General features: G+C 40.1%; 1 protein-coding gene across 10 annotated transcripts in view; it reads left to right on the top strand.

The window, feature by feature from the left end:
* Positions 1-22,545, top strand: part of xpo1 (exportin 1) — a 71,212-nt gene that overhangs the window by 43,626 nt on the left and 5,041 nt on the right. For all 10 annotated transcript variants that reach the window (XM_033025140.1, XM_033025134.1, XM_033025136.1 and 7 more), the window contains 9 exons: positions 2,201-2,382; positions 4,488-4,644; positions 5,454-5,617; positions 7,509-7,643; positions 10,534-10,717; positions 13,068-13,174; positions 17,265-17,459; positions 19,952-20,120; positions 20,207-20,341. In XM_033025140.1, coding sequence (XP_032881031.1) covers positions 2,201-2,382; positions 4,488-4,644; positions 5,454-5,617; positions 7,509-7,643; positions 10,534-10,717; positions 13,068-13,174; positions 17,265-17,459; positions 19,952-20,120; positions 20,207-20,341 — 1,428 coding nt within the window. The remainder of the gene's footprint in view (positions 1-2,200; positions 2,383-4,487; positions 4,645-5,453; positions 5,618-7,508; positions 7,644-10,533; positions 10,718-13,067; positions 13,175-17,264; positions 17,460-19,951; positions 20,121-20,206; positions 20,342-22,545) is intronic.

Raw genomic sequence — 22,545 nt, forward strand, 5'->3', positions numbered from 1 at the left:
TAATTGCCAGAAGGTGGGTTGAGATCTCCTCGTGGAAGTGGCATTCATCTGGCGTAGCATCCAGGAGAGTCGTCATCTCAGGGAAGATAGTCGTGTCACTGTCCTGGACTCTTCTTTGGTAAAGGTTCCTCCTGAACGGTTCCTCCACTTTGTCACAAGCCGTGTGTAGCATTGGGAGGTTTCCTTAAAGTGACAGGTTCAAGGAATTCACCTCGGCGAAGAAGTCAACCAAGTAAGCAACCTTCATCACGAACAGTTCATCCTGCGTCTGTTCATGAAGCTGATTCTCCTCCTTGGTACACCCTCTCTCCAAGAACAGCGCTATTTCCTCTAAGTTGAATCACACGATTGAGAACTTTACCACGCGAAAGCCAGCGCACCTCTGTGTGGAATATCAGAACAGTGAAATTGGCATCCATTTCTTCACACATCCCTTTGAAGATTCTTGCATTTGTTGCGCTCCCTCGGATATGGTTCATAATCTTCACCACATCTGAAAGCACTTCTCGAAGACCAGGAGAGAAAATCCTGATGCATCATGCGGTGGGTGAAAGCGACATGGGGAGCGACATCGTTCACAAAGGTTTTGAAGCTGGATCTGCATCCAACCATGGAAGATGCCCCATCTGTAAACACCCCGACAAGGCATTCCCAGCCAAGCTCATGTTTGATGAGGAAGGCTTCCACCATTCTGAACACATCTTCTCCCTGAGTGGTAGTGGACAATGGCTCTGAGAACAGATACTCCTTCATGGCTTCTCTGTCGAGGTACCAAACGTAGACTAGCAGTTGGGAACATGAGGCAACATCTGTTGACTCGTCCAGTTGCAGCGAATACATTGGACTGCGTTTCACAACGCTCACTACTTGCAGCAGAATATCATTACTCATATCCGAGATTCGACTTTTGGCTGTCATCCGAAAGGGAAATCTGCCTGAACTTGTTAGACTGCTGTTCCCCCAGTACCAACTTCGCTGCTTCGACCATTGTTTGATACTCTTTTCACCGATGGTGTGAGGTTTCTTAGTGTTCGATAAGCAATCTGCTATGAAGCCTCCAGCGCTGCTTCATTTTGACGAGCGCAGTGACCCGTCGAATCGATGCAGGAACCCTTGAGTGCGGCTTCTTTTCGTTTGAAATAGTCCACGCCCTTCCCCGCCAGGTCCCTGTGACAAGACTCCAAATGGAACTTCAGTTTGCTGGGCTTCATGCTCTCGTGACTCAAAACATTGGCACAGATAACACATTGCGGCTTGACCACGGATTTTTGAACAATGCTTGTGAAGCCGAACTTGAGAAATGTTTCACTAGACGTGCGCTTCTTGGCAGACATGGTTTACAACACACACAGTTCGTGTGCGTATACATACATACGCAAGCAAAATACTGTGTGTGTTATGTACCCTTGTTAGGTTCCTAAACATGGGCTCAACAAATTGATATGTTATTTATGACCACTTCATGACCCCCGGAAAAAACCCAAACGACCCCCAGGTTAAGAACCGCTTCTTTACCCAGACGTGGAAATGTATCATGGTTGTTTCATTGGCAGTGATTTAAAATACTGAAATAATATGTCGCAATCCAACATCATGGGAGTACCTTTACTACATTAATTGTTCACCATCAGTTCTTTAAAGCCAAACAGACGATAGGCAGTAAATGCCTTAATTACCGTATTACCATTGTGTTACCACTTTCAGGGAGTTCTGGACCTGGCCCCCAAGATCCCTCTGCGCATCCATGTTGTTAAGGGTCATGGCATTAATTGTAAATTCTCCCCTTGCATTCGACCTCCCAAACAGCACCTCGAAATTGTTTGGATCAAACTCTCTATCTGTCATTTATCTGGCCATTTCATGTATAGAAGACTGCTAGAAAGTTGGTCTTCATATCTGGGGGAGCATAATATAAGTGAGTAAAGTATATGACATATGGCAGTGGAAACCTCTGGATAGAATAGTACTGAGCACAGAGGTGATTTCTACCATTGGAAGGATGTTACCTTTTTGGACAGAGTGCTTTCAGGTTTATTCTTATTCTTGGTTCTTATTCTTATTAAAACCCCTAAAGGGGCTGGGTGAACTATTGTTCCTGTAAATTATTATTAAAATATTAGATGTGGAAATGGAGAATTCAAAGTTAAATGATATCAATATATAATTAAATTGGTATGTTCTTGATTTTTTTTTCTTTTAGTGTACCTTACTCATTTGGATTATGCTGATACTGAGCGCATTATGACAGACAAGCTTCACAACCAGGTGAATGGTACTGAGTGGTCATGGAAAAATCTGAACACTCTCTGTTGGGCTATTGGTTCCATTAGTGGTGCTATGCACGAGGAAGATGAGAAGAGATTTCTGGTAACGGTTATCAAAGTAAGTGAATTGACAATTGCTGATATGACTTCATAACTGATATTCCTAATAACTTTTACACTTCATAAAGTCATACAGCATGAAAACTGGCCTTTTAATCGAACTTGTCTATGCCGATTAAGATACCCTGACCAAGCTATTCCCATTTGCCTGCACTTGCCCTGTATCCCTCTAAACTTTTCTTATCCAGGTATCTTATTCATCTATCCAGGTTTATTATTTTCCCTCCTCGCCTTAATCCAATCCCGCCTCGTTCCTGATTCTCCTACCATGGGGAAATAGATGCATGTTCACTCCATCTGCTCCCCTCATGATTTTATACACCTGCTTTGCCTCTGTATACCTGAGCATACAGCTGTTCACCTCCCTATACCTCAAGCCTCGAGTCCTGGCAATATTCTTGTTAACTTTCTCTGCACTCTTCAACTTGACAACATCTTTCCAATAGCTGGGTGACCAAAATTGAACACAATTCTCCGTAATGTCCCAACTTCTGTACTTAATTCCCAGACTGATACGAAAACCTTTTTTACCATCCTTTCTATGCGTAACGCCATTTTCAAGGAACTGTATGTAGTCCGAGATGCGTCTACACTATACTAAACACTACCCAGGGATCACAAAATGCAAATGCTTATCTCAATTAAACTCCGTCAGCTATTACCTTGCTGATCAACATCCCACTAATTCTTGATATCCATCTTCACGGTCTACAATACCACTGGTTAGTGTAATCTACAAATTTACTAATCATAACTTATACGTTATCATCCAACTTGTCGATATAGGTGACAAACAGCACTGGACCAAGTCTGAATTCATGAGGCATACCACTGGTTGTAGGCCTCCAGTCAAAAAAAAACCTTGTCCACTTAACCATGCTGACAATCCCTAATCAACCCCTGTCCTTCTAAATGCATGTACGTCCTGTCCATCCAGTAACATTCCGACCACTGATGTTAGGCTTAGCGGTGTTTAATTCCCAGGTTTTATTTGTAGCGCTTCTTAAATAGAACACAACATTAGCCGCCCTGCAGTCTTCAGGTATCTCACCCATGTCTGTCAATGGTTCGTACACCTCAACCATGGACCTTGCAATTTCTTCTCCAGCTTCTCAGTCTTTTGATGTGCCCAATCAGGCCAGGGAGCTTTATCCACCTTCATACATCTTGGGACATCCAGCACTTCTTCACCTGTAATACAGACTGTTCTTGAGGGGGAACATAATTGCAATTAAAAATGAGAACGGATTTGAGAAAGATCCATCCTAATGAGGGTGGGGTTTCAAATTTTATATCTGAAGCTATGGTAGACTGAGACATTGCCTTTAAAAAGTACTTAATGTGCTGTGACCTCTCCAGCTTTAGACTGAGAGCTGGAATTAACCCTGATGGCTTTCTTGAATGCAGTAACCCAAGTGCTAGTCTCCTGTGAAATATGTCGTGATTTAATATCGTTCAGACAATTAAAAGCAATTTGAAATACAAAATAAACTTTCAATTTCTTACCAGTGCTTATCTTCAGTGAACCACTTCTAAGCTAACTATTTTCAAGATAATTTTTGAATACTTTGAATACATTTAAAAAAAACACACTTGGTGATTAGTGAGAAGTAAAGACAAATTAAAATGTGATTGGCATGATCACATCAGACTTTTACAAATGAAAAATATTATATGCTGCATATTTAGAGATAGAGCGAAAACAGGCCCTTCAGCCGTCCAAATTTTGTGCCGACCAGCAATGCCTGTACATTAGCGCTATCCCACACACTAGGGACAATTTACAATTTTACTGGGGCCAAGTAATCTACAAACCTGTACGCCTTTGGAGTGTGGGAGGAAACCGGAGCACTCGGAGAAAACCCACGCGGTCACGGGGAGGATGTACCCGTAATCAGGATTGAGCCTGGGTCTCTGGCACTGTAAGGCAGCAGCACTACTGCTGCCCACCGTGCCGCCCAAAGCTACACCACCGGTATTTGAAATAAAACAAAAATAAGGCATGTTTAACAATTGTCACTATTTCAGGGTGCTTACCATTCACAACCTTTTCTGAAATTCCTGATCAAGTTTGAATTGTAATGTATGTATTGTTTTAACTAGGATCTTTTGGGACTGTGTGAACAGAAGAGGGGGAAAGACAACAAAGCCATTATTGCATCAAATATCATGTATATTGTGGGACAGTACCCACGTTTCTTGAGAGCTCACTGGAAGTTTTTAAAAACAGTGGTTAACAAACTGTTTGAATTTATGCATGGTAAGTTTGTATTTCAAAGGGGAGACGTGCATATTTTTAATTAAAATTAGAGTTAGGGGTTTGATTTTTAATTGGAGGTCAAAAGCACAACTGATTTATTCAGCCTGTTAAACTTCTTTTTACCTACTGTTTAATAATATATAAGATCCTATATAAAAATTCAAAATATCCTATTGTCCATTTGACCATTCTTGGTGTGCTGCAACATCATGCTTTTCAGTTACAGGTTTGGAAATGATTATTGTGAAAATCCCACAAGAAATTGTGATTGATAATGTTGTTTCATTATTTTTATTTATAAAAATAAGTTATTTACTAATATCTTACTAATATTGAGATCTATTTTCACAATATTTAAAATTATTGCTGATTTAAAATGTGTGGTTTATGATTAATCTTATATTCAGACAATAATAAAAATTCATTTGAAATAAAGCCACTTACAGGTAAATATGTAATTTTAAACGGCAACAGTAAGAATGTGACAATAGACATTCACTTGGACTGCAGGAATAAACTATTTCCCAACAGAAGAAAAATCCATTGTGGCACTTCCATGCATGTATTAGCATGAGCCTATGTAATGTTTTATTTCACCTAAGAGTAGAACTTGAAACTCGACTACCCATGCCCCTCAAAATACTTGTAGCACCGTTTTTCCTACATTTATGCCAAATGAGTACGATAGTTAATCTCTGAAATGTAATTGGCTTTCTTGGCCCCTTTCTGACATTTCTGTAGCGTTGAGCAAACGTAACATTACATTTGTTAACTGTATAATTATTACAAATGTTATTATTTGACCATAGAAACTCATGATGGAGTTCAAGATATGGCATGTGATACTTTCATTAAAATTGCTCAAAAATGTCGTCGACACTTTGTTCAGGTGCAAGTTGGAGAAGTAATGCCATTCATCGATGAGATTCTGAATAATATAAATACAATAATTTGTGATCTTCAACCACAACAGGTAAGAACTCTGCGAGTTTCCCCTGTAAGCACATAAAATGTGGAACTGTACTGCAGAACTACTACAGACCTAAGATGTCTGGCTTGACCATTATGTCAATCAAATCTAATTCAATCTACCTGCACAAACTCAATTTTCCCCTCTTCTGACTGTTCAGGTCTGTCTAAATGTGAATAACAGAGCTATTGTATCTGTTTCCACCACCTTCCCTGGAAATCCATTTTGGGCACTTGCTACCCTCTGGTGTAAAACAAAAACTTGTAAATTTTCTTTGAACTTCTCTCGTCTCATCCTCTAGTATTTGACATTTCCATCCTGGGGTGTGGGGAGGTGGGCAGACTGATTGACTATTTAAAAAAAAAAAGCTTATATGCAACCTCATAAAAAGACGTCATCATTTTACATTCTATCAAATTGTCCGTTGGTTTCCTTTGTAAAAATACTCAATCCAAGTGTCCAATCTCTCCTTGTACCTAATCTACAATTCACATAAAGTGCTGGTGAATCACTTCACCCTCTACAAAGCACAGCTGCAATATGAGTTGCTATTGTTTATAATCAATGCCCTGCCGATGAAGGCAAGTGTGATATACAGCCGAAATACGAGTTCCTGACTTTCATGCCCAGCACCCTGACTCTGCATTCCCGACTTCATACTCAGCACCCTAAAGGCTAGTATATTATACACCAGTTCTGCCTCCCTATCCATTTGCATTACCTCTTTCAGGGAGCAATGGACTTGTATCCGAAGAACCCTCTGTACATGCTCCTGTTGATCTTGCCATTTCTTGTACTTTTTGTATTTGACCACTTAAAGTGCAACACCTCACATTTGCTCGGATTAAACTCCATCCGCCATTTGTTTTCCCAAAATTTTAACTGATCTCCATTTGCTATATCGTTTGACAACCTTCCTATCTGCAATTCTACCATTTTTTGTGTCTACTGCTAACTTGTTAATTGGACCACCTATGTTTTTGTCCAAAATCACAAATGAGATTGCAGCACTGATTTTTGCAGAGCACCGCTGGTCAGAGACCTCTGTCAGACCCTTCCTCACTGTCATCACAGAGAGGGGGCAGTTAGAGAGGAGGTTGTGAAACTGGAAAACAGCTGCTGCACCCGCTGAGTTTCTCCAGCATTTTTGTGTACCTTCCTCACTGTCATCTGTGACCAAGCCGGTTTTGAATGCAGCTTGCCAACTCAGTGGATTCCATGTGACTTGATCCTCTCTATCAGCTTACCATGAAGTACCTTGAAGTCGTAATATTCTGCTGCAGTGATAATGAAGGAACAATGCTACTTTTTCCAAGTTGATATGAGGAGTGATTATGAAGCTTACTTGTTGATGTTGTAGGTACACAAAAATGCTGGAGAAACTCAGCGGGTGCAGCAGCATCTATGGAGCGAAGGAAATAGGCAACGTTTCGGGCCGAAACCCTTCTTCAGACTGTGGGGGGGTGGCGGGGAGAAAAAAGGAGGAGGAGGAGGCTGAGGGATGGGAGGAGACAGCCCGGGCTAACAAAATTGGGAGAATTCAATGTTCATGCCCGCAGGATGCAGACTCCTCAAGGTGCTGTATCTGTTTGATGCTTTTGTTCGTTTAGATGATAGAGGTTGCAGGTTTGGAAGGTGTTAAATGAGCTTTGATGGGTTCCTGCAGTGCATTTTGTTGGATTGTTCAAGCAGCAGTCTTCGTGTATCTTTGGAGTGTATGTACAAAACTGTTTATAATCTGCCAGTGTGTTACTTTATTCTGGATGGTGAGCGCAGTAGTTTAAGCTGCATTCATTGTATGAGTGAAGATGTAATTCTTTATTACTCCTTTTATTTCTTGTTCCACCACCTTTGCAGAATTTGCTTAAAGTAAATGTATTTCTATTACCAATAGGTTCACACTTTTTATGAAGCTGTTGGTTATATGATTGGTGCTCAGACAGATCAGACAGTGCAAGAACATTTAATAGAAAAATACATGATGCTACCGAATCAGGTCTGGGACAGTATTATACAACAAGCAACTAAAGTAAGTAGAGGTATTTAGTTATGGTTTACAGGTGTATATAATGTTACATTAAAAAATCTTATGTTTTTAATATATTCAAGCCATTGCAATTGGACTAATGTATGGTAAATTAGTTCTTATAGCATTTTATACAGCATAATTGGTGGCATAGCTGGTAAAGCTGTTGCTTCACAGCTCTAGCAATCTTTGTTCAATTCTAACTTCCAGTGTTATCTGTGTGTGGAGTTTGCACATTCAATCTTTGACTACATGGGCTTCCTCTGGGTATTCCAGTTTCCCCTCTCATCCCACAGATGTGTGTTGGTAGGCCAGTTGATTGCTATAATTTACTCGTGTACCAGTTAGTGGTTGATTATAGGGGGAATTGAAGGGAAAATTAGTTTAGGGGGCGGGGACAATGGGGTTGCTCTTGCATGCGTTTGATTGGCCAAATGGTCTTGTCCTATTAAAAAATATCGTTGACTGGATTTCTGTTGATCCTTTTGCATTAAACACTATTTTCAGCTCCTGCCCAGCAGCACAATATTTTACCATGTATTGTGCTTATTAGAAAACATAAAAATGGAAGGGGAGGAATTAATTGAATTTTCTCATTTCATATTGTACCAAAATCACCCTGTTAAATGGAAAATGTCATGATTTTTGATTTTTTTTACAGCATTTTAATCCTTGGTAAGATAGAATATTCAAATATATTTGCCACTATGATGATGTGTTGCTATGCTCGAGGGATGTAGTGAATAAATTAGATAAATGGGAACTGGTCAGCATGATGTTAGCAACAGCAAACAAACTTTTCTATGTTTGTTGTCATGAGTCTAGTTCAAAAAAATCACTGGAGCTGCCTTCATATCTAATCGAATTCTATTGTTTCTATGATATGATTATTAATATGTGTGCCTGGTCTATTGATGTTAGTACTGTCGGGTGAGCAATTCCGTTTGTACCTTGCATTTCAGAAATTTCAGTTTTCCATGCAGACTTTGAAATGAGTAATGCATATAGATTAACCTTGATTATTAGTAAATTGTTAAGGAAGATAAATCGTAGAAGCAAAGTTTTATCCAAACAATCAAAAATCCTTCATAGCTAAGATGTCAATTGATCCTTCAAAAAGATTTCCCTTGTCCACCATTGTACGCAAGGATCTATGAAAGACAATCTGGACCTAAAGCTTTGTTGCTCTTAAACCACAAACTAATGTAAGATTATTCATAAATAAACAAATTATGTAATGCAGTTGATATCTTGCTGCATTTATTCAAATCTTCTAATGTTGCCAACATATAATACCTCGATTGTCCGATACTTGTTGCCCTTTTAAAAAAAAAACCCAAAGTGGCAGAGAATCTTGATCTTAAATCACCAGCATGATTGGGGATAGTACGTAATATTGTGTATGCTATGTTAGCCGCCTGAAAACATCATTGCAATTAGCATACTTTGACAGTTTGAACAGATTATATAGTTGTCTGCGTTTCAAGCTTGGGTTTCTAAATTGAGTATTTGTATTTGGTAGCACTTGGCTAATGTTTCCTCGATAAAAGCAGCAAAAGTCTATATCTCTATTATACTAAAACTCTTCCCTTTGTTATAAACATACTAAATGTCTGTGTGAGCCAGGGTTGTGTCGGCTTTCTTTTAATCTCCTTAATTTGTATCTTCTTCCAAACCTAGGCCACAGCCTTCCCATTTTCACACATTCTACTAATTTTTTCCCTCGAACGGGATAGACATCTTCCCTCGACGGGATTGTCCTCCCCCTCCCCCTCCACCCCCCCCCCCTCCCCCCTCTCGTGCCCCAGCCCCCCCCTCTCCGCCCACCCTCCCTCTCTAGCCGCGCCTGCTCAGTTGGGGGCTATGCGTGAGTGGATAGGTCGGGGGATGTGGGAAAAGGAGCGAATTAATAATATTAATATAATATCAGGGGGGGGGGGGTTAGTGTGCGTATGTGACACCGCAGTCCGCCCCCCCAACCACAACCGTGCGTTGAGGGGTCGGGACCCGACGGGTACCACTTGGTCTAGTAGTCAATAAAAATTGGAGTCCTCATCACAGAATTATAGCAATTGAAGCATAATGTAGTATGGAATACATTGTCTTATTGAAACATATGATTATTAAGGGTTTGGTCATGCTAGAGGCAAGAAACATGTTCCAGATATTGGGGGAGTCCAGAACCAGGGGCCACAGTTTAAGAATAAGGGGTACGCCATTTAGAACGGAGATGAGGAAACACTTTTTCACACAGAGTTGTGAGTCTGGAATTCTCTGCCTCAGAAAGCGGTGGAGGCCGGTTCTCTGAATACTTTCAAGAGCGAGCTAGATAGGGCTCTTAAAGATAGCAGAGTCAGGGGATATGGGGAGAAGGCAGGAATGGGGTACTGATTGAGGATGATCAGCCATGATCGCAGTGAATGGCAGTGCTGGCTTGAAGGTCCAAATGGCCTACTCCTGCACCTATTGTCTATTTTGCCAACATTAACAAGCGGTAGAGTTGCTGCTCTGCAGCGCCAGAGAGTCAGGTTTGATCCTGACCATGGGTGCTGTCTGCACAGAGTTTGAACGTTCTCCCCGTGACCTGTGTGGGTTTTCTCCGAGTGCTCTGGTTTCCTGCCATATTGCAAATATATACAGGTTTGTAGGCTCATTGGCTTGGTAAATTTGTACATTGTCCCTAGTGTGTGCAGGGTACTGTTAGTGTGCATGGATCATTGATCGTCGTGGACTCGGTGAGCCCAAGGGCCTGTTTCCGCACTGTTTAAACTTAAAACCAAACGTTTAAGAATTGGAGCGTGAAGATTAGATCTCATTTAAATTGAAGAAAATCTTCATGCTGCATACATACACATTTGTCTTCTGTTAATTCATTTTTTTCCTTTTACTATAGAATGTTGACATTCTTAAGGACCCTGAGACTGTAAAACAGCTTGGCAGTATTCTGAAAACAAATGTTCGGGCCTGTAAAGCTGTTGGTCATCCATTTGTCATCCAGCTTGGTCGAATCTATCTGGATATGTTGAACGTGTACAAGTGCCTCAGTGAAAATATTTCAGCAGCAATTCAAGCAAATGGTTCGTCTAATATTTTCTACCAAAAAATGTTCTGTGTTTTTGAGGAAAAGCAGTTGATTTGCAATGCAAGTAGCATGTATGAAGCTTAAAGTTGCTTATTTTGTTCCAATGCTTTTTGAAATGCTGATCAGAGCATTTGAATTTATTCTGTGAAAAAGGAAAAAACTGTTGGATACACCAACGACTATTCTATGGAAGTCGTCTGGGAAAGATACATTGCTGTCCAAGTTGTTTTACATTCCAGAATTTAATTTTTTTTGATAGTTGCGTAATCTGATCTGCTTTTATTGTACCAACAAACACCAGTTATTTCTGAAAAGAATATGGTCAGATTCGTAATATCTGGTCGTCTTATAGAAACAAAGGGTGCAGGTGGAAACTACTTTGTCCCTTTAGTTTGTCCTACCATTTAGTGGTATTGGTTAGATTGTGTGTTCTATTAGATTCCATAAAGATTTTTGGTCTATATATTCCTTTAACTTTTACCAATGGTTAATATTTGTCAAATACAATTGTAGAGAGGCAATTGTTTAGCACCCTTTGCGTACAGAACTAATTTAACCTAATAAAAGGCCTGGCTCCCAAGTGGCAGATTTGTTCTAGATTTTCCACCCGCCTGAAGTGGCCTTTTTATAGATGCTCTTTTATATCTTAATGCTTTAAATCCTCAAATGAGCTATGACTTGAGCTTCTAGATTTCAGACATTTATAACATGAGTTGATATAGTCTCTTTGGTGTTCATGTACATTCTGTATTACATGCATATTAAAACAAGGTGTAATAGAAAGATCTGGTGTGCTAAACCAGTATTTTCTATCTTAGAAGTGTACATTTTGAACATTTACTGCAGTATAAGGCGAACATTTTCCTTTCGATTTTATGCAATTCTGATTGAAGAACATTTGAGGGAAATGTTTAGTATAAAATGTTTTTTATAACAAAATGTATGTTTCTGATTTGCTAAACACATTTGTATCTCGATGTTGGGGGAGTCCAGAACCAGGGGCCAGAGTTTAAGAATAAGGAGTAAGCCATTTAGAACCGAGACGAAGAAACACTTTTTCTCAGAGAGTGATGAGTGTGTGGAATTCTCTGCCTCAGAGGGCGGTGGAGGCAGGTTCTCTGGATGCTTTCAAGAGAGAGCTAGATAGGGCTCTTAAAAATAGAGGAGTCGGGGGATATGTGGAGAAGGCAGGAACGGGGTGCTGATTGGGGATGATCAGCCATGATCACATTGAATGGTGCTGGCTCGAAGGGCCGAATGGCCTACTCCTGCACCTATTGTCTATTGTATCCATTTTCTAAAGTGCTATGAGAATTTGGATAGCAAGAGAAGCTATTATTTTATGTTTCTTCATGTGAATTTCAGGAGATAAACATTATTTAATGTATATCACTTTCTTTAAGAAAACAGCATACACAAAGGTAGATAGACTCAAGTTCATGTTTGTTGTCACATGCATGAGTACAGTGAAATGCAAATATGATGAAAATTCTTGCTTGCAGCAACATCACAGGCACATCAATTTGGATGAATAGACAAACAAATTATACATGCATTTCATGACTCCATAACAGAAAGGACTGCAAATACATAATTAGAAAGAAAGTGCAAGAGGTGGGTTCTAGTTTTCTGTTATCAAGATAGTTCAAAAACCTGATAGTTGTTATACTGTTACTGTTCTTGAACCAGATGGCGTAGTACATCAAGGTTCTGTGCTTCCTGCCCAATGGTAGCAGTGAGAAGAGGTATGACCTGGATGGGGGGGGCTCCTTGATGGTATTGCCTTCATGAGGCAGGGCTTCCAATGGAGAGGAGGGTTAGAATTTTCAGTAACATGCGATTAATGTAGACCAAATAGTTTTTAAATCAGTCTATCTAAAATAAGTGAATCTCAATAACATGACCCGTACCAAGATTTGTTATAGATGATGAGATAGGTGATGAATTATATTTGCAGTGTGTGGGAGTTGATGCAGACCAGGATGATCTTTGGCAGCCACATGTAGCAAGTGTTGAGTGGGAGTCCAGGCTCAGCATATGGTAGGGAAGTTACCTGGGCATTTTGATCCAGGAAAAGGGTTGTCTCTCTTGTATAGTTATTATTTAGGATTTAACAATGTTTAAGGGTAGACGAATATGGCTGCAAGTCATGCAGGTTTGGAATAAGAGGGTGTTTAGAATTTTCTATTTCAGTGGTCTGTTATTTTCAAGCATGAGACTTTTTTTGCAAACAAAAGCTTCTGGGATTAAGCAGCAAAGTGGACAAGACATTGATCAGCCATGTACAAGGCAAAGCAGACTCTAGGGTCTGCAAGGACTACTGTTTTAATATTCTTGTACCGTAGGTGATATGGTTACAAAACAGCCCTTAATCAGAAGTATGCGGACAGTAAAAAGGGAGACTCTGAAGCTTATTTCCGGTTGGGTGAGCAGATCCAATGATCCACAGATGGTAAGTGAGGAATAAATGGCAGCATTTTAAGATCATAAAGTCTGCACTGGAAAATCTTAAAATGAAGACTTTTTTTTCAAATGCTGCATACATTAAGTGTATAACTAAGATGTAGAGACCCCTTTTGTTCTGTCCTTTCATGTTCACCATTCCTGCCTGAAAATGACCTCTAACTTGGAAATGGCAGTTTGCTATTGCTTCTAAAGTTTACCACTTTGGATTTTAGATTGGGTTTAGGTTTAAGGTGGTTATTGACACGTACTGAGCTACAGTGAAAAGCTTTGTTTAATATGCCATCCAAACAGGTTGGACATAACTTGGTCCATTTAATTTCAAATGTTTATACTATAGAGAAAATGTGTTTGCTCCAAACAATGCATTTATTAATATTTGTTGGCATTAGCCCTCAAATCTGTTCTGATATAACCAGTTTGTAGTTGTTCTACCTCAATTCCACTTACCTGCCCTTTTCCCATATTACTAAATTCAGGGAATATCTAGAAGCATATGAATCTCTGATTTAAAATGTAATCAATGACAGGGCATCAAAAGAGATTTCCTAAGATTCACCATTCTTTGAAGATTTTATTCTGTTCTGCTCTAACAGTTTCCTCCTTTGCAATAATGGCCCCTTATTTCTAGACTCTTTAGTGAGGGAAAACATCCTCTTTACATCTTCCCAGTCAAACTATCTTAATGTTATAATTTTCAGTTTTATTGGAGGCCTACCCTGCCCCTTCCCTCGTGAGATTTCCTATTGCAGGAAACAGTCTAGTGAATCTTTGTGGCTTTCTTTGTAGCAAGTATATCTCAATTTGGGCAAGAAGAAAACAAAACTGCATAGTAGTCCAGATTCTCAGCTAGATCCTATGTAATTGTAGTCTATGATGCATTGATGCATCTTTACATCAAATCCTCTTGCAGTAAAAAGCCAATACCCACTATCTCTTTGTAATTGCCTACAGCGCTCTGTTATCTTTCAGTGATCATTTTTTCCTCTTGCCATTTAAAAAAAACACTAAGCACTTGATTTCTGTCAAAGTAGATACTTTTTTCTGCACTGCGTTTGCTCACTCGTTCAGCATGTCTATGTCCCTTCTGCATCCTCTTCATCACACAATCTTACTTAGTTTCCTGTCGTTGGGTCCAAATCATTGACATTGATTTGGGGATCTTGCCCCCAATTCCAACAAATTGCAGTGGTCATTGACCTGTTTATTCCTATTTTGTTTTTCAATGCCACGTGCTCTAACCCAATTCATCAGCCTTTTGATAGGACCTCATCCAACACCTATTGAAATCCAGTTTCTTCACACTCCCTGCCCCCCCCCCCCCCCATCGACTGTACTATATACATCCTTGATAAACTGCAAAAGGTTGGTCAATATAATTTCCCTCAAATTCATTATTTATTTTGTTTTTCAGATGTCTATATTGCATCATTCAGTCAGATTCCTTTACTTTCCCTGTGACTGATATTTGGCAAACAGATTGGTGATTCTATTTTTTTTTCCTTCCTTCCTTTCATAAATAGTGGTCACATTTTGTTACATATAAATTTGCGACAATTCCAGAATCTAAGTTTGGAAGATGATAAACCCAGAACTCATTACCCCCATAGCATCTACTTTCAAGACCTTGGAATGTAGAACACCAGGTGCTTTATCAGTTTTAGGCTCATTAACTATTTCTTTTTCTTCCTGATTGGACTCTCTGTTATCCAACTTTTTTGAGTGTTTTGTATCTTCTGTGAAGACAGACCCAAAGCATTTGTTTTCTTTGTCTGCCATTACCTTTTTCCAGCTATAAATTCAGCCTTGCCTGTAAGGAACCCACATTTGCACTTCATTAAAGGATACCATAATATTTTGCTAATTAGCTTTAACCTAATGCCCTCTGATAATTTGCCCATTCTTAATTGGCCTGAAGTACTTGTTTGTTCTTTGTTCCAAAAAGGATCACTTCTGCTGACCAATCCATCAGTGTTTTCCTGGAGACTAACCAGCTTTGAAAGATTAGAGATAGAAAATAGAAGCAGGAGTAGGTTCTGCAGGCCTGCTCCACCATTCAGCACATTCATGGCTAATCGGCCACTTCGGTGCCTGATCCTGTCATCTTTACAGCCTTTGATCACCTTGGTAATTAATTATCTACTCCCTTTCTGCATACATTAATGGCCTCCACTGTCTTATGTAGTATAAAATGTCATAGAATCGCCATCCGGGTGAGGAGTTTGTTCTTGATCTCCATTCAAAACAATACCCATATCCTGAGGCTGGACCCTCCCCCAGATTCTGGACTGCAGTGCCCCCCCCCCCCAAATATTTTTGACAAAGACCCATCATTTATTTAATTGCCTATGTATCCCACAATTTGAAATTTGTAATATAAAAAATTACATTTGGTTAAAGTGCACATTGTCAGGTTTTAATAAAGGCCATTTTTGTACATTTTGGTTTCACCATGTAGAAATGACAGCAGCGTTTATACATAGTCTCCCCATTTCAGGGCACCGTGATGTTTGAGACACAGCAATGTCATGTAAATGAAAGTAGTCATGTTTAGTATTTTGTTGCATATCCTTTGCATGCAATAACTGCTTGAAGTCTGAGATTCATGGACATCACCAGTTGCTGGGTGTCTTCTCTGGTGATGCTCTGCCAGGCCTGTATTGCAGCCATCTTTAGCTTATGTTTTGGGGGCTAGTCCCCTTCAGTTTTCCCTTCAGCATATAAAAGGCATGCTCAATTGGGTTCAGATTGGGTGATTGACGTGGCCACTCAAGAATTGACAATTTTTTAGCTTTGAAAAATTCCTTTGTTGCTTTAGCAGTATGTTTGGGATCATTGTCTTGCTGTAGAATGACCTGCCGGCCAATGAGTTTTGAGTCATTTGTTTGAACTTGAACAGATAGGATGTGTCTTTACACAGTCCCTTTGCGATTAGTAAGCTCACCAGTGCTCTCCTTGTTCCAAACAGTTGATTGTGGTAAGCCTAAGGTTTGGTCAGTTTTATTCTTGTTTCTCAGTCTTCATAATGGCTTCATTGGCACAACTTTGGTCCTCATGTTGATAAACAGCAATAAAAGTTTCCAAAGGTGATGGAAAGACTGGAGGAAAGACTAGATGCTGAGAGCTCTCTTATACCTGCATTAAGGAGACATAATGTGTCCCAAACATTATGGTGCCCTGAAATGGGGGGGCTGTATAAACACGCTTGTAATTTCTACATGGTGAAACCAAAATGTATAAAAATACCCTTTAATAAAATCTGACAATGAGCGTTTTAACCATGTGATTTTTTTCTATTACAAATCTCAAATTGTGGAGTACAGGCAATTAAATAAATGATGGGTCTTTGACCCAAACATTACGGAGGACACTGTACCTATTAGTAGCATCCTCCCTGGATTGAGTCTATTGAGAAATTTACACTTCTGTGAAATCCCTATATTCTTCTATGTTCCAGTGAATAAGCCTAATACTCAGGCTCTTGTAATCACTTAAATCTGGGCAAAGAAGTGGGTGAATCCTGAAATTTTGAATTAAGAGCAAAATGCTGAAGTAGCAGGAAACGTGCCAATTTAAGTATTTTGTTTTAATCAGTTGTCTGCAGTACCACCTGCTGGCCAAGCCAAGTCATTGTATCATGTAACCCAGTTTTAAATTGCAGTGCCATCTGCTGTCAACTATATTGGCACAATGTACACAATATTACATGCTTTTATATCAGTTCATAACTCTGAGATTAATGCAATAATATTAAGATTAGTTTCTTCATGCTCAATGAGTCTGCTTTGTTTAAAAAAAAAAATTCCCAGCCACACTCATGAAAGCTGAGTACTGTTTGTAGAATATAATGTAATGGGAAATACTACTTTGACTGTTTGTCTCTCCATTGTATATATCTGCAATTCATGTCTTTCTCGCAACAGTATCTGTCACCGTGATTTTGGCTTGTTTTTCTGCTCGCCCTTCTGTGCCGCTTTCCTTTCCCCTGTTTCTCTTCCTCCCCCAACCCTGTCAATTCATTCATGCTCCAGATTTTAACATTGGAATGTCAAAATGAAATCTTCAGCTTTCTTTTCTAGGTGGGTGAAAATTTTGTTCCTCCTTTGCTGGATGCAGTGCTTATTGACTATCAAAGAAATGTACCAGCTGCGAGAGAACCAGAAGTGCTTAGCACCATGGCAACCATCGTGAACAAATTGAGCGGACATATTACATCAGAAATTCCTCAGATATTTGATGCTGTCTTCGAATGCACTTTAAATATGATTAATAAGGTAAGATTAATGGATCATTAAGTTTGTATTCCGGAATTCAGTCTTAATCCAGAATCTTTAGTAGATGTGTAGAGCTCAGGTTTTGGGAAACAGTTTGCTGTGGAATTTTACAATTAAAATACGGGGTAGGGGGGGAAATTAAGTTTTGTGTATTTTATGTACCGTTCAAGTTTTTATAATCGACGTGAATGGCAAATCCTGTCTTATTGGTCTTCTGTAGTTGCTCTTTAAAGTTGATAGTGAACACTTTTCTGGTTGCTGTGATATGTGCTGTGGTGCCTCATCCAATTGACAACAATGTTTGATTTGGAAAAAGAACAGAAGTGGCAGATGCTGTGGTAACATAGAAAATTACAATGCAAGAACAAACCCTTCGGCCCACAACGTCTGCTGACATGATGCTAAGTAAAATCTTGACTGCTGTGGTGCCTCATCCAATTGACAACAATGTTTGATTTGGAAAAAGAACAGAAGTGGCAGATGCTGTGGTAACATAGAAAATTACAATGCAAGAACAAACCCTTCGGCCCACAACGTCTGCTGACATGATGCTAAGTAAAATCTTGACTGCCCGCACAGGACCCATTCCCTGCATATCCCTGTGGCTAACTAAAAGTCACTTGAACACCATTATTGTATGCCTCCAATGCCACACCTGGCAGTCTGTTCCAGGCAACCCATCATCCTCTGTTTTTAAAAATCGTCCTGCACATGTTTAAATTTTGCTCCTTTCAGCTTAAACCTGTACCTTCCAGTCTTTGACCTTTCCACCCTGGGTAAAAGGGTTTGACTGTCTGCCCTATCTATGCCTCTCATAATTTTATGTACTTCTACTAGGTCTTTCCTCAACCTCTGTCATTTCACAAAAAACTATCCCAAGTCAGTCCAACCTCTCTGGATAACTAATATCCTCTTTTGCATGGCATACCTTTTCTGCACGTTTGCCAAAAACTCCACAACCTTCCTTCCTGTTATGAGGTGACCAGAAATGCACACAATACATCAAATGCAGCCTAACCAAAGTTGTGTGACTTCCTGACTCAGTCTCAATACCTTAACCAATAAAGGCAAGTATACATACAAACGCCTTCCCTACCATGCTATCTATTTGTGTTGTCACTATCAGGGAGCTATGGACTTGATTCCAAAATCTCCCTGGACATCAATGCTTTGAAAGTTTTTGCTGTTAACTGTATTATTTTCCCTTGCATTTGACTTGCCAAAGTGCAATTCCGCACATTTGCATGGATTAAACTCCAGCTGCCATTTCTGTAGCTAATAAAACAAGGTAGCTGTAGCTACACCCCCTTGTATATTTTGACAACTTTTCTCATAGCTATCCTGGTGTTGTCGACTAACTGAGTGACTAGCCCATCTACATTTATTTAAAGTCAATTATAAAGGGGCCATAAGGTTAGTGGTGCTGACAAAACAAGTTTCTTGTGTTACGTGGTATATGTTGCACCTACCAATGTGCTGGAGATAAAGGGCTGATTTTGATTATGTTATTAACATCAACCACTTCATTCCTTTGTTACTTAATGTGTGGAATGTTCATTTCTGGTGAGTAACAAGATTGAAGTGACATGACAGGATGAATAGTTGGTGAATTTAGAAAGGATAAACTGTTTGTGTGTGCGTTGAAAATATACGTTAGTTTTAAGTTTTAGGTTTAAAAGCATTGATCAATTGATACAGGTTCATTATGTATAAATTTATGAGAAGATTAATGTGTTGACAATTGGGACATACTATCTAACAATTTATTAATTTGTTTAAAACTGTTTATTAATTTAAAATACGATGCAGTGGTGAACCCTTTAATCTCTTCTGGAGAGTGGGTTTGTGGTAAAGTTGGTGTCTGATATGTTTGGCGGATTAGGTAAAAAACAGGTGGTTTTGTTTTTATCAAATCAATTTACCTTTTGGTCAATTATGAGTGGGTGATTATGATGGAGCATTGCAGTTGAATAGAAAGAAACCTCGTCTTTGTAAAGTGAAGCACAACACAAAAGATATGGTAATTGGTTTCAATCATCTAACAAATGCATTTATATCAAGTTACCATGATTACCCAACAAACAATATGCTCAAATGTCTTTAAATGCTTAGAGGCTGTTGATCAAGATGCAGGGGACAGATTGCTTTTCTTTTGGAATAATTTTAGCATTTTGGGACTGCAGTTAAAGTAGCACATTTATCCTCGGCCAGTGATAATATAAGAGATGAAAGGTTAAAAAAAACTGGTTAAACATGGTCATTTTAAAAGTTGTGCATCCTAGGAAACATCTTTTTATTCGTATTTATTATAATTTGAGTACTGACCATTCTTCATCCCGCTTTGCTGTATTAAAACCCATCGTCGGGATGTGCAGACCTGTCATGAATTATTGTGGGTAGAATCACTGCTGTGCAGTTAGTAAATTAGTTGTTGTTCCTCTCTTCAGCTGTTTTAAAAAAAATAAAATTTAAAAAAATTCTTTCTCTTTCAGGACTTCGAAGAATATCCAGAACATAGAACAAATTTCTTCCTGCTTTTACAAGCTGTTAATTCTCATTGTTTCCCAGCATTCCTAGCCATTCCTCCAGCACAATTTAAGCTAGTTTTAGATTCCATTATATGGGCTTTTAAACACACCATGAGAAATGTTGCTGATACAGGTTTGTTTAAAATTACTTACTTTATACCTAGTAAATTTGTTAAAATGTTTGGTAACGACCAGCAACCGGAATATTTTCTATCACAGGTCTACAGATTCTCTACACACTTCTGCAAAATGTTGCGCAGGAAGAAGCAGCAGCGCAAAGTTTCTATCAGACATATTTTTGTGATGTCCTCCAACACATCTTTTCCGTTGTCACAGATACATCTCACACTGCTGGTAAGGGTCTTTCATATCAAATACCCAGAATTGTTGCAATCTATTAAGTTTAAGTACTAATAATATTGTTTAAACTAAAACTTTTGTTTTGAGAAATGTTGACTTTATGTGCAAGTAACGAATAAAACTTGACTTGATAATCCAGTCGAGAGTTATATTAAATTAATTTGTTTAATCCTATTAAAATATTTTTAATTATTTTGAATGTTGTGTTGCATGGCTCACCCTTGCATCAGTAACACCAAATGCAGTTGATAGGGTTAGAGGAGGTGCACGTGAACCTCACGCTGGGGTTCCTGGATGGATGTGGGGGAGGTGATATACTGATAGGGGTTAAATCTCCTGCAGTGGCAGCAGAAATACCTGGGAAGGTGGTGGTTTGGGTGGGAAGGGTGAGTGAACCAAGAGTTGCAGAGGGAGCGATCTCTGGAAGGCAGTAAGGGGTGGTGATGAGAAAATGTGACTGGTGGAGAGATCAAGTTGAAGGTGGTTAAAATGTCAGAGAATGATGTATTGGATGCAGAAGCTGGTGAGGTGAAAGGTGAGGACCACCACCTCTGTCGCCTGTATTCACTTATCACTTATCATTGTATTCACTTATCACTTGCCAGGCTTTGTATTGTCCCTTCGCTCTTCCAGCTTTCTCTGCTACATCCTGCTCTCCCACCATAATCAGTCCGAAGAAGCGTCCCGGTCGCAAACGTCACTTATCCATGTTCTCCAGAGATGCGACCTGACCTGCTGAGTTACTTCAGCATTTATTTTGTAAACCAGCATCTGCATTTCCTGTTTAAGAAGGAACTGCAGATGCTGGAAAATCGAAGGTAGACAAAAGTGCTGGAGAAACTCAGTGGGTGAGGCAGCATCTATGGAGTGAAGGAAATAGGCAATGTTTCGGGCTGAAACCCTTCTTCAGACTGATGTAGTGGTGGGGGGTGGGGGGGAAGAAGAAAGGAAGAGGAGGAGCCAGAGGGCTGAGGGAGAGCTGAGAAGGGGAGGAGACGGTGAGGGCTACCTGAAATTAGAGAAGTCAATGTTCATGCCGCTGGGCTATAAACCACCCAAGCGAAATATAGAGGTGCTGCTCCTCCAATTTCCGGTGGTCCTCACTCTGGCCATGGAGGAGGCCCAGGACAGAAAGGTCAGATTCGGAATGGGAGGGGTAGTTGAAGTGCTGAGCCACCGGGAGATCAGGTTGGTTATTGCGAACCGAGCGGAGGTGTTCGGCGGAGCGATCGCCAAGCCTACACTTGATCTCTCCGATGTAGACAAGCTGACATCTGGAGCAGCGGATGCAATAGATGAGGTTGGAGGAGGTGCAGGTGAACCTCTGTCGCACCTGGAACGACTGCTTGGGTCCTTGAATGGAGTCAAGGGGGAAAGTAAAGCGACAAGTGTAGCATTTCTTGCGGTTGCAAGGGAAAGTGCCCGGGGGGGAGGGGTAGGGTGGTGGTACGGGTGGGAAGGGGCGAATTGACCAGGGAGTTACGGAGGGAGCGGTCTTTGCGGAAAGCAGACGGGAGGAGATGGGAAGATGTGGCTAGTGGTGGAATCCCGTTGGAGGTGGCGAAAATGTTTCTCTTCCAGTGACAACTTAACTCATGATTCCACTGTGACATTGTGAAAGAGATAGTCAACTGAGTTAGTCAACTGTTTATTTTGTAGTCATAGAAAGGAACTTTAAAAAAATTGTATCACTGTTGGTGTTTAATTTGTTTAAAAGCCTATTCTCCTGCACGCAAAAATAACTTTGTTAGTACGAGTTCCATTAGAACCAGCAGTTCTGCCAATACTTTGCCAAAATGCTACCAAAGTTCTCTCTCCCCTACTCCCAATTGCTCCGTCTACGCCGCATCTGCGCCCAAGGCAAGAACATCCGAGATGTCCTCATTCCTTAGGGAATGGGGGTTCTCATCTCCCATTATAAATGAGGCCCTCACTCGTGTCTTCTTGGTACCCCGCAATTCCGCCTTGCTCCCCCCCCCCCCCCAATCGCAACAGAGACAGTCCCCCTAGTCCTTACCTTCCACCCATCAGCCGTTGCATACAATACACAATACTCTGAAATTTCCGCTACCTCCAACGGGATCGCACCACTAGCCACATTTTCCCATCTCCAGCCCTTTCTGCCTTCCACAGAGACCGTTCCCTCCGCAACTCCCTGGTTAACTCATCCCTTCCCACCCAAACCACCCCCTCCCCAA

The sequence above is a fragment of the Amblyraja radiata genome, chromosome 8 (genome assembly GCF_010909765.2).
Source record: "Amblyraja radiata isolate CabotCenter1 chromosome 8, sAmbRad1.1.pri, whole genome shotgun sequence".
Classification (NCBI taxonomy): Eukaryota; Metazoa; Chordata; class Chondrichthyes; order Rajiformes; family Rajidae; genus Amblyraja; species Amblyraja radiata.